The sequence below is a fragment of the Glycine max genome, chromosome 13 (genome assembly GCF_000004515.6).
Source record: "Glycine max cultivar Williams 82 chromosome 13, Glycine_max_v4.0, whole genome shotgun sequence".
Lineage (NCBI taxonomy): Eukaryota > Viridiplantae > Streptophyta > Magnoliopsida > Fabales > Fabaceae > Glycine > Glycine max.
The window spans coordinates 25,421,340-25,434,252 of record NC_038249.2 but is presented as its reverse complement, the minus strand read 5'-3'; the positions used below and the strand labels follow the sequence as shown (position 1 = coordinate 25,434,252).

General features: G+C 37.6%; 2 protein-coding genes across 2 annotated transcripts; one reads left to right on the top strand and one right to left on the bottom strand.

Annotated features, from left to right (window-relative positions):
- Positions 1-1,628: 1,628 nt before the first annotated feature.
- Positions 1,629-4,964, top strand: LOC102660494 (leucine-rich repeat receptor-like protein kinase PXC1). Its single transcript, XM_006594122.4, has 2 exons — positions 1,629-3,447; positions 3,996-4,964. The coding sequence occupies exons 1-2, from the start codon at positions 2,064-2,066 to the stop codon at positions 4,676-4,678; spliced, it is 2,067 nt and encodes a 688-aa protein (XP_006594185.1). The 5' UTR covers positions 1,629-2,063; the 3' UTR covers positions 4,679-4,964.
- A 514-nt stretch (positions 4,965-5,478) lies between these two features.
- On the bottom strand, positions 5,479-10,651 carry LOC100805459 (uridylate kinase). Its single transcript, XM_006594121.4, has 7 exons — positions 9,611-10,651; positions 8,100-8,241; positions 7,912-7,965; positions 7,737-7,828; positions 6,597-6,832; positions 6,274-6,444; positions 5,479-5,928 (listed from the first exon to the last, which is right to left on the bottom strand). The coding sequence occupies exons 1-7, from the start codon at positions 10,279-10,281 to the stop codon at positions 5,831-5,833; spliced, it is 1,464 nt and encodes a 487-aa protein (XP_006594184.1). The 5' UTR covers positions 10,282-10,651; the 3' UTR covers positions 5,479-5,830.
- Positions 10,652-12,913: the final 2,262 nt, after the last annotated feature.

Here is a 12,913-nt window from a genome sequence, read left to right as displayed (position 1 = left end):
AGCTCAACAACACAACTAATTGTGGACCATTGGATTTCAAATTTTTCTTTTTCTCCACCAGAATATTTTCAATAAATAAATAAATTCTTGCAGATAATTAATAAAGATGATAACGAGAGATATAATATAACCACTAAAATGTTGCATGGGAACTTTTCTTATGGCCCAAAATAGTGTATGCAAATTAGTCCTTAGTCGTATACATATGTTCGCAATGATACTTTTGATAAGATTCTAATAAATATGAATAATTAAATATACCAACTCTTAGGCTAGCTATACCTCTAAATGTCAAAATTTTCGTTAAGTGTAAAGGAGGTTGACTGTTGACAATCACCTAGAAACAATTCATCATAAATAAATAAATAACTGTAGGTTGAGTTTTTTTTATCTTGCTTTTATTTTCTACTCAAGACGTGAATAATATTGCCGCCCCTGTTCATAAAATTAATTTCCTTATTAATAAAGGCAAGCAGAATCAGCTCTTAAGTCAGAGGATCAAATCAATAACGATTAATATAAGTCATAGTAATTTATATCTCTTAATCAAATTATTCTAAAATATTAAGGTTATAATTAACGATTTCTCTTTTATATATAAATAAATAGATTACTTGAAAAGTGAGTAGGATGCAGTTATTGATGAATTATGAAAATAAATTATGCTGATTGTGTTTTAATTGATTCTTTCTATTATGTAACCTTCTTAAATATTGGAGTTCAAATTCAGAAGTCCTGAACATCAAGTTGGTTGGGTATATTAGTGTATATAAATTACAATGTATTGTTTATCTAAAACAATAAATTAAAATGTATTGCATGACAAATTGATATAATGTGCAGCCATTGTACCCTTTATAGCTATATTTCGTTCATACCTACCTATTTATATTTAAAATTTATTCTTGCGCATGCTATTGCCAATTGATATATGTTTCATTTAAAAGTCGAATTGAAAATACGGTTTGAGATCTCTTAACATATAGACTGAAGACACGTTGTGCTGTCGGATAGAACAGAGCAGTAGTCACCCTTTTACTGAAAACTATCCTGAAAATCATTTTCAAATTGGCACATATAAAAGGGTTCGAGCAAGCCATCAATTTCATCTTGAAGTAGCTTTAGAAATATTAAAAATCATGTTAATTAGTATTTTAAATATTAAAAAACCTTTTAAATTAATTTCTGAATTTTACTTAAATACATAAAGTTAGAGAGTAAACCAATAGATATCTATTATATATCTAATATTTCAAGAACTATTAGAATAACTTTATTACTTTTAAGAAGTACTTAAGGGAGTAGTATTTTGAGGAGAAAATTGGTATTTTATTCAGCAGGACTCCAAGTTCGTGATCTAGGCTATGGAATCTCACCACATTACGCCACAATAACACAGCAAAAAAGCACATAAATTTTTGTATAACTAAAGTTAATAAAGTACACCGTTGGCACATTAAAACAATCAATAAAGGAAGAAAGTATACAACAAATCCATTCACAGTATAAATCATTATTTATTCAAGCGGCATCATCCTGTTACTAAATTCGTCCTATAACATTACATTGGGGCCATTCTTCTATTCTATAGTACTATAAAGATGCAGCAGGGACAATATTTTCAGATCACAAGGATCAAGAAGCCCAACACACATTTCTCTTCTTTTCCCCTTTTGCAGAACAGACTAAGAAAAAAGAAAAAGCAAATAAAAGTGATCAGGTTTGCTTATGAGTCTTTTTCTTTAGAGCAATGGACAACAGCAATCATACACACAACCATTCCCTACGCTTTAATCATTATATATATTCCCCCTGTCCTAATCACCCCAACATATAATTATAATAAAACCATACACACTCTCTCTCTAATAATGTTACATGAAAATCCTTCCAAATTTTGTCGTAGAGTAGTACTATTACTATCACACACTCACTCACTCTCCCTATCAATAATTTTTTAAAACACAAACATCGTTTTGTTTGTTTCAATATGTTTGCACTTCCCGCCTCATAGACAACAAAGGACAAACAAGAACGAGGTTCCTCTTCATCATCTTCATCCCATGATGAAGCATTACCATGTCTTGTACATGTTTTTATTTTTCTTACCAATTTCTACGTTAAGTCTCCACCACAATGACACTCATGCACTCACCCTTTTCCGTCGCCAAAGTGACCTACATGGCTACCTTCTTTCAAATTGGACAGGCCATGATGCTTGCAACTCCGCCTGGCGCGGCGTTCTTTGCTCCCCGAACGGCCGCGTCACCGCCCTCTCCCTCCCTTCCCTCAACCTGCGTGGCCCACTAGACCCTCTCACTCCCCTCACCCACCTTCGCCTCCTCAACCTCCACGACAACCGCTTAAACGGCACCGTTTCAACCCTCTTCTCCAACTGCACCAACCTCCAACTCCTCTACCTCAGCAGCAACGACTTCTCCGGCGAGATCCCGCCGGAGATATCCTCCCTAAAATCCCTCCTCCGCCTCGACCTCTCCGACAACAACCTTCGCGGCAAGGTTGATGTCATATCCAACTTAACACAACTCATAACACTGAGACTCCAGAACAACCTTCTCTCCGGCGAGATCCCCGACCTCTCTTCCTCCATGAAAAATCTCAAAGAACTCAACATGACAAACAATGAGTTCTACGGTCGCTTACCATCCCCCATGTTGAAGAAATTCAGTTCTACAACCTTCTCCGGTAACGAAGGATTGTGTGGTGCATCATTGTTTCCGGGTTGCTCCTTCACCACAACCCCTCCTAACAATAATGATAGCAACAACAATAATGATAATAATAGTAATGAGAAGGAACCGTCTCAGACAGTTTCTTCAAATCCTAGCTCCTTCCCTGAGACCAGCATAATCGCCCGTCCAGGGAGGGAGCAGCAGCGCAAGGGCTTGAGTCCTGGTGCCATTGTGGCCATCGTGATCGCGAATTGCGTGGCACTGCTCGTGGTAGTGTCGTTCGCGGTGGCGCATTGTTGTGCTAGAGGGAGGGGTTCGAGTTTGGTGGGGAGTGGGGAGAGCTACGGGAAGAGGAAGAGTGAGAGCAGCTACAATGGGAGTGATGAGAAGAAGGTGTATGGTGGTGGTGAGAGTGATGGAACCAGTGGGACTGATAGGAGTAGGCTTGTATTTTTTGATCGGAGGAGTGAGTTTGAGTTGGAGGATTTGCTTCGAGCTTCGGCGGAGATGTTAGGGAAGGGTAGTTTAGGGACGGTTTATAGGGCGGTGCTTGATGATGGGTGCACGGTGGCGGTGAAGAGGCTCAAGGATGCGAACCCTTGCGCGAGGCATGAGTTTGAGCAGTACATGGATGTGATTGGGAAGCTTAAGCATCCTAATGTTGTGAGACTCAAAGCTTATTACTATGCCAAGGAGGAAAAGCTTCTTGTCTATGATTATCTCTCCAATGGAAGCTTGCATGCTCTTCTTCACGGTTAGTTAATTAATCACTCTTCTTAATTACTCTCTTAGGTACCTTTTGACAGAGGAAAAAGAAATGGAATTGAGAACAAATATTTAAATTAAAATGGTATATGAAAGTATGAAACTCTACCGAATTTTAGAAATTTTCTACTCATTTCTCTTTCTTTCCTCACAAATCAAACGGACCCTTAGTCCGTGTTTAGATTCATGTTAAATGATTTAAAATTATTATGTTAAACTACCAACTTACGTTAAACGTTTATTTGGATATGTATGTTGAAACAAACATTCTGCATTCTGTGTTTTGAAACAAAAATTGTGCATTTGGACACAAGAATAAATAAGTGACTTTTGCATTGAATAGAAAAACAAACATTGGATTTTGCTTACCTTTTTTTTTTATTATTAATCGAACTAACAATATATTTAAAGGATTTTGCGTACCTTAAAATCACTCTTAAACTAAAATTAAGTTCATTCAAAATCAACTCTGATGTTGAAACACATAATACTACTGTAATTTAGTTTCATTCTGTGTTTGTTGGATACTGATCATAGGGAACCGTGGCCCGGGAAGAATTCCATTGGATTGGACTACAAGAATAAGCTTGGTGTTAGGAGCAGCAAGAGGTCTTGCAAAGATTCATGCAGAGTACAGTGCAGCCAAAGTGCCTCACGGGAATGTGAAATCCTCCAACGTGCTTCTAGACAAGAACGGTGTTGCATGCATCTCCGATTTTGGGTTATCACTCCTATTAAACCCGGTTCACGCCATTGCCCGATTGGGAGGGTACAGGGCCCCGGAGCAAGAACAGAACAAGAGGCTATCTCAGCAGGCTGATGTGTATAGTTTCGGAGTATTGTTGTTAGAAGTTCTCACAGGAAGAGCTCCTTCATCGCAGTACCCTTCACCGGCTCGTCCCCGAATGGAGGTAGAGCCGGAACAGGCTGCGGTGGACCTTCCCAAATGGGTTCGCTCGGTGGTGAGAGAAGAGTGGACTGCAGAGGTTTTTGATCAGGAGTTGTTGCGCTACAAGAACATTGAGGAAGAGCTTGTGTCCATGTTGCATGTGGGGTTGACTTGTGTGGTGGCGCAGCCAGAGAAGAGGCCAACCATGGAGGAAGTTGTGAAGATGATTGAGGAGATCAGGGTGGAGCAATCGCCTCTTGGGGAGGACTATGATGTATCATGCAATTCGCTTTCGCCTTCCATTCCCACCACTGAAGATGGTCTAGCTTAGGAGTAATGTTGAATATTGTTGTCTGGTATATATAAGATTAATTCATGTCATGTTTTGTAGGTACTTGCAGTCTCCTCCTCTAGTTGCATGGTCTAAATGCACATTACTTATTGGCGCTGTTCAGTGTTCTTTGTAAAATTTGTGAGTTATTTGGAATTTCATTGTTGAACGTAGCGCAAATCTGAATGATCTGATCTTGAGCTTGAGCTTAGAGTAAGTACTAGTGTGTAGTTGAATTGTATAAGGTACATTTGGAGTTTGCATCAATGGACACAGTCTTGAGATATAATTGGTCCAATTCAATGGCATTGTCATAATAAAAGCACTGAATCAGCAATTATGAATTGGGTAACACAATTCAATGACATTGTCATTCATGTGAGACCCTGAAATCATGGAATCATGTTAGGAGCATCAATATGCTCAAAACTGCTGTTAAAAGCTAGGCACGCGGCATATAATTTCAATGGAAGTTCATGATGAATTAACCGCATGCCAGAAATAGCTTGCGACTCACAACTAATGAGTTACTTAAGACAAAAGATTTCACATTCCGTATTGAGATGAATATTTAAGGCAAGAAAAATCCTTGAACTATGTCTTGAAAATCTCATTTCAAATATAAAATGAAATAGCTCGCTTAGTAGAGCTATAAGACATTCTATGGAAGTGCGTGAACTCAAGTTTTGCAATGTTTCATGAAATTTTTCTTATGTCCAAGTAGGTTGGTTCTCCTTGAACCAAAATAAAAAGTTACTGTTTTTTTCATCTCTTGAACTAAGGGGAAATGACTAGTACAGTTGCAATAATAAATAAAGTTGAATTACTCTGTATCTGTTTACATTTACTGACAAAGGATGACTACGGCTAATACATTTACTATGCTACAATTCATCTAGGAATAATATACAAAAGCACTGTTTTTTTCTTTTTCACATAAACTTATTAAAAGTACAACCACCACCTAAAATTAGTGATAGGGAATTTGTGATTACAGTTCCAAAGTACAATTTCCACTAACTTGGTCACACACGCTGAATCTGTCAAGATTTGATATTTTATTCTTCAAGAATCTCAGTCATGGCAAGCATCTCCCACTCAACTTGATGGCTCCGGTGTGACTATTAATAATTGAATTGGCTGAATTAACTGTTAGCTTATTGCTCCAGTTTGGTCAATTAGTGTGCCAACCTGTTCTCCACACAAAGCTTTTGAGATGTTCCCAGGCTCCAGTAGATTAAAAACCACAACTGTACAGGTAGGCCAAAGAAATTCATCAAACAAAATATGTAATAAAATATCCACTTTGTCGGTTACTTCAATATCAGTTTATAAAAATAATGTTGAATACTCATAAACCTCAACATAAAAGCAAAAATTATAACTCTAGGAAAACCATGACTAAGAACCATCGAGGATTTTTCTTGCATAGATAGTGCCTGGTGGTTTAAGCATGCAATAGGGACTATTTGGGATCCAATGCAAGGCACACATCATAATGAATGTGCATTTGTATTGTCTATGCAAGAATATCCAAAGCACTAAGAGCTAAAACACGCTCTCATAATAGGGACCAAATGCAACAACTTACTAACCAGGAATGGCATTTTCCTCACAGAATGTCAGCGCTGACATATCCATAGAGGTGACACCTCTTGAACCCAACTCTCTGAAGGATATGTGCTCAAAAGTGAAATTGTTGTCTCGTGAGTTGCAGTCATATACACCATCTACGTTAGTACCCTTGAGGACTGCTTCCGCATTAACTGCAAGATACAAGGGGATATATGCTGATGCTTGCAAAAACAAAAACCCAAAACAGAGATACATCTGTTGCCCCTTCGCATAAACTAAAGATAATGTGGGGAAAAAAGGTAATTAAAAAATTGTTTTAAAAAAAAATAGGACAGCAGCATACGCTCTGAAGCCCGAAGAGCTGCAGCTATGTCAGTTGAGAAAAGAGGAGTGCCAGCACCAAAACCAATGCCACCAAATATAACTACCCTTCCTTTCTCAAGATGTCTGATGGCCCGCTGCCTATTGTATGGTTCAGCAAACTCCTGCATGGCAACTGAAGTTTGTACACGAGTCTGAACACCCATCTTCTCTAGAGTAGATTGGAGCAATATTGAATTCATCACAGTGGCCATCATGCTGGTATATTCAAGTTCAAGAAAACAGTACTTATTTAGGTCAATGTTTTAAAGAAAGTAGGAACAGAAGTAAATCACTTTGAAAGATAATATATTGACCAGAAAGATTAAAAATATCTCATGGCAACATAAGTACATAAGCAATGAAGTAATGACCATGAAGGCATCAAGAAGATACTTGCCAGAGCACAATAGGATGTCTCAAAGTTAAAGCATCAAAAGACATTCATGTTTTCCAAGAAAAAGGAACAGAGAAATCAAATATAAAAGTAACATAAGTTGAAAACTTAAACTGTTACAAAAGAAATAATTGTCATACATATTCCAATAGAAATTTATTCATCATAGATCAAAAACTTCCCCAAATTTGAATATGCAACTAAATGAAAGGTCAGAAGTGAAACTCTAGAAAGGGGAAGAATGGGTTGATGCAAATTATCGGCTGAGGCACATACAGTTGAAAGAGAAAATTAGCATAGACAAAACACAGGGCAGATAAATTCTCCTGGTGATTCTAACCACACCCCATTTTACAGTTCTACCCAGATCTTCAAATATCAGAATTCCAATTTAGTTTTTTAAAGTGAAAAGAATTTTTGTCCTCTTTGTAGTCTTATGACCCAGACAAGTGCTCTACAATGCCACTACCAATATCCCATACTGGCCAAGTCAGAGTTCGCTCCCCAGCGGTGGCCTTCTCCAGAACTGCCACACAGGTACTTGCTATCCCACTTCACAACTTAAATATGTCTTCTTTTTTGGGACCATCCATTTGTGATCAGGATGTGGATGGTTGCACTGATACCTAAATCTATCTTTCCATTTATTTTCTTTGTGATTGATCTCTAGTAAAATTACAATGGTGTAGATAGAACTTGCATAGAAATTCTAGTGATTAACCCTACCCAACTTGGTATGCAGTACATCTTTCTAAACCTGTCGCATTTACCCATGCATCTCCAGAGAAGAAATTACGACCTCCAACAACAATTGCCACCTGAAATATCACAAGATGCTTCAGCTAAACTGAAAATGGTAGGAGAATAACAGACTCCAGAGAACAATCAAGAGAACTGATACCTCCACACCAAGGTGGGAAGCTATGGAAACTTCTCTTGAAACTAGCATGGCCACCTGATAATTAATTAAACAAACAAACGGAATAAGTGTTGTCACAACATCCAGATAACAATTAGGAACTTGGTATAAAGAGGTCATGAGTCAAACAATTTTATCAAACTTCACACATGTGTAACCAAACCACAAACCTTAGGGTCAATATTGCAGGTATCAGATCCAGTAAGAGCTGCCCCACTAATTTTGAAAACTACCCTCCGCCATCTGTTTGAGAATGCTTTGGACTTCATGCTATTTGCTTGACCTCCAGTGCTGGGTGTTGCCACTCCATATCTATACATAGAACAGGGGAATGCTCAATATTCACATGACAGAAAAGGAAAGAGAAAAACACTTCATCTTTAATGTGATTCAACATAACGTACTCCAAGTAATGACAACACAATCAATTTGCTACACCATCTTAGTAACACCACCCGCCATTATAATATTCATGTGATTTGTGATCCAGAAGTGTGCCAGTGAAGATAGCATTAGCTTATTTGCAACAACACTAAAGAGAACTTCAAATTTTCAGCACCAGTCAAACCCATAGACCTATTATTTATTCCAAAATCCTATTCTATAGCCCAAACTTATGCATAAATAACATGACAAAAAGCCAATACATTTAATACTAAGATTCTACAAAGTATAATGTGCACACTGGTACTAATTAAAAGAAATGAAGTTTTTCATCATTCCAAGTTGTAACCATCTACATAAATTAAGTACAAGGATAAGCACGGTACTCAGATCGCAAACAAAATGGGCAAATCCTCTAGACATAAAGCACAGTCAAACGTAACATAACAATAAATGAATTATTTACTAATGGATGCTACATTGAGATAATAAGGCACTAAGAACATGACTAAAGTAACACCATAACCATTTTAAGTTCCCATGTAATTTGTAAACAAGAAGTGTGCCAAAGAAGACAGCATGACACTTGTTAAAATTAAGTACACAAGGATAAGCAAGTACTCAGATCATAAACAAAATAGACAAAAGCACAGAGAAACATAACGTAACAATACACGAATTAACTTACCAATGGATGCTGCATCGAGATAATAATGCACTACTGATAACGACTAAAATAACACCATAACCGTTTTAAGTTCCCATGTGATTTCTAAACTAAAAGTGTGCCAGTGAAGACAGTATGACACTTGTTAAAATGCAGCAATACCTCCAGAGAAAACAAGTTTTCAGATTCAGTTCAGTCAAAACCATAGATCCCTTATTTATTCCAAGAACTGATTCTAATTTCTAAAGTCTAAACTTGCCCACAGATAACATGACAAAAGCCTACCATCACATAAAATAAAAAGCAAGCATTCTACTAACCATAACATGCTGCACAGTTGTACTACAAAGCAATGTCATAAAGCTTTACAATATTCCACAATCTTCAAGCATCTCGAGTAAATTAAAGTATTTATGATGCAGCAAATTAACAAATTCAGGCACTGGTTAGATTAGGCAAGAAATATACCAAATCAGAATCAGAAAACAAATAAACAAATCCTCAGGCAAATATAACACCACAACAATTATTAAACAAATCACCAAAATGTCAAGTGTGAACTACTAGCACTTGCATGCAAATGCAACAACACAATTATTAAACATTATCACGGTGCTGAGTGCCAAATACCTCTTCGATTGCCTGGGAGTAGTTCCGGCGGAAACCACCGCTTTATCCTCGTCGGAGAACTTCGCCGGAAGAGAATTTCCGACGATCTGCTCCAATTGCTTGAACCAAGGCCAGTGGCTGGTGGAAATGCAGCCACTGCTCATTCTGTGCCGCTCCAATTTGTACCTCTTCTTCAGGTTATCGACCTTGTTCTTACACTGTTCCACGCTCTTCGATTGGTTCTCGCACCGTTCGCTCACCACCGCCGCAACCTCCTCCCAATCCCTTCCCCTCAGGTTCCCCCGGTTCAGCTGCGTGAACTTCTCCGTGTACGCCTCGAGGAGGCACACAATCGCCGTGTCGCTCCACTCCTCCCGGTCCTTGCGGTACTCGGCGCCGCCGGACACGGCGCCGTTCGACGGAGTCGCCTTAGATCTCTTGTTGTTGAATCCGTACGAGGCGGCTCCCTCACCGATCTCGTCGCACTCCTTGCGCTTCTCGCTGGCGCTACCGTCGTCGTCTTCGAAGGGGTTGGCGAAGTCCTCAGCTTCGGCAACGGGCTTGGGCGGCACGGAGGCGGCGACGGCGGAGGGAGAGAAGTGGTGGTGGTGCGGCGCGTAGGGTTGGTGGAGGTGGTGGTGGCTGTCGTCGCGGAGGAGAGAGAAGTCGTCGTCGTCGTCGCAAGAGGCCATGAAAGGGAGGACGTTACGGCGTCGTCGGGGACGTTAGGGAAAGAGAAAGAGAATGGGGGCGTTGAGAGAAGGTGTGTGTTGGAGGGTTTGACGGAGCGTGCCTTCCGTGAGTTGGTCTCGTATGTGCCGTCACGCGTGGTGACGGTCCCGTTAAGTGCCGAGAGCGAGTGCGTTGTACGCGCTTTTGCTAGTCTTTCTCGAGTGGGGGAGATTTGGACCTGCTGGTGACGGGCCATGCTCACGCAACTTGAATGGCCCAACGTTTCTTCGGTTTAATATTAAAAAAATAAAATAAATAAATATACATGTATATTCTCTTCGTATTTTTTATTGTGCTGAATTTGTTTTAAATAACACTAAATTTAAAATTTTAATAATCAAGTAGTGATTATAATAATTATTCCAGACCCAAAATGTATAAAGGGTCACATTATCCATCTAGTCCCAAATGTTGTTGAACCAATCTAAAATAATCCAAGAATAAGATTTTCAATGTGATTGTGATGAGGGAATGTTACTCTAGACTCTCTAGAGACTTTAGGCCCATTATCAAGGAATTTAGTCTATTGTAGGCTCCTTCAAATAACAATCAACATATTGAATAAGGTCGTGTGTTTTTTCTTTTACATATCGTCATTCTGAATGAATATTTAAGTATCAAAATATCTTTCTACGAGTATTCATTTTTCACATAGTTTTACCCTTGTCCCGAAAAGACTTGAATTTCTGCCAAGACATCAACTTAGCCCATTTCACTCAAGACATTAGCTTAGTCTAGTTTGGATAGGACATCAACTTAGTCCATTTCAAACAAATCATTACATTAACTTAGTCCATCATAAACATATCAGTTTGGTCCATCTCAAACAAACTATAAGTTACCTATATTAGTTCAATTTTCAAGCTTATGAATTTTGACTCTAAGATCTTATTACTTGACTAAGTTGTGTTTAATATTTGCCAATTATGTTCTCTTTAGTCAATTTTTAAGACTCCTTTTCATTTTAGGTATTAAAGTCCCCCTGCATATCATACCCAAAAGACTAAAGGAAGTTTCAAACTAATCTAATTTTGCAGTAAATTAAACAATTTAGTTTTTAATCAATAGTCTGAGAAAATAGATTATCAATTACTCTGCAAAAATATAATAGAACAAGCAAACCGTATCAATGTAAAAGAAACTTATCGGGAAAGCAAGGCTAGGATTGTGATTCCACTTGTACCTTTTTTCCCCCATTTCATATTCTAATGAAAACCCTAAATTATACTTCAATTGCCAGTTACATCTTAAAATCATTAAAACCTATGGGCATGGTTTAACAATACTTTTTCCCCTACTTTAATTCTCAATTAATCATAAAAACCTTATATTAGAACAAAGGATAATTCATAAAGAGGTTAATTAAACATGTTAATCTACTGGAAATTCATAGGAGTTTGGTCATGCATGTTATACAAATTCAACTTCTTCACAAATCAATTAATCACAGATAGATGGTAATTGACAAGCAATTAATTAAGATTTAGAATTATCAGTTCTAAACTAACAATAGGCATCCTGAAGAATAAATAATCGACTAAATAACAATTGGACTTCAATTATAATCAGAATTGGGGTACATAAGTATAAGTATAGCTAAATCATAATCCAAGCTTTAAGGAATCTGCCAACCACGGTTATCAAAAGGCGGAAAATTTCAATAGAAAACATAAAGAATACAAAGGGATAGATGTCCTCGTGCTTAAAACTCTATTTCAAAACAGAACAAAAGATCCTAAATTGAGGGTTCCAGTTTTCTATTTATATTGGCCAAAATGTAATTGTCTTTGTGAAGTCAGCACAATTATGCTAAGACCAGCACGAATGTTCTTTTTTGGCATAACTTCTAAATTCAAATTTGTTTCTTTGTCTCCTATAACAGCACCACATGCTCGAAAAATTATGACATTGTTGCTCTTTATAGGAAAATTGAACCACGACAAATTTGAATTCAACACAACTAACTATGCTAGCTCCAACACCACTGTGCTAAATCCAATATGATTGTGTTCTACTTTTCAAGAAAATGGCAGTTTGTCTCTAATATTGCATTTGCTTTAGAGGATGAAATAAAGAAATAGAAATAGAAGAATTTAAAAAAAATTAAAATAGAGGGCAGAAAGTGTGAGACTCGCATAATTTATTTTGCATTCATTTTTTCTCCCCTTCAACCAAACAAAACATAAAACTCAAACTTTTCATATGTTTTTCTCTTCAACCTCCTGGAGTACTTGCCTAACATAAACTTCCACCAAATTATGAATTTTGCCAATAAAAATATGCTTGATAATATGAAATTAGCACAAAAACTCACTTCAAAACAACTTTAAAACCCAGTTTGTTAATTACGAAATTGCAAAAGCGGGAATTGTTGTGAGAAGAAGCAAAAAGGTGTTCTTGGTGCAAGAACTGGGTTTGGTGCGACTTGTACGAGTTTGCACAATAGGAAAAGCTTATGAATGTGAGAGCACAAAGAATAAGGGGTATGGTTTAGATTCAGAAATGGTAGTTCTAAGGAAAAACTAAAAAAAAATAGAGATACATTTAACATTTGCCTCAAAAAATACTAGACAAAATAGACTCGTGAGTATT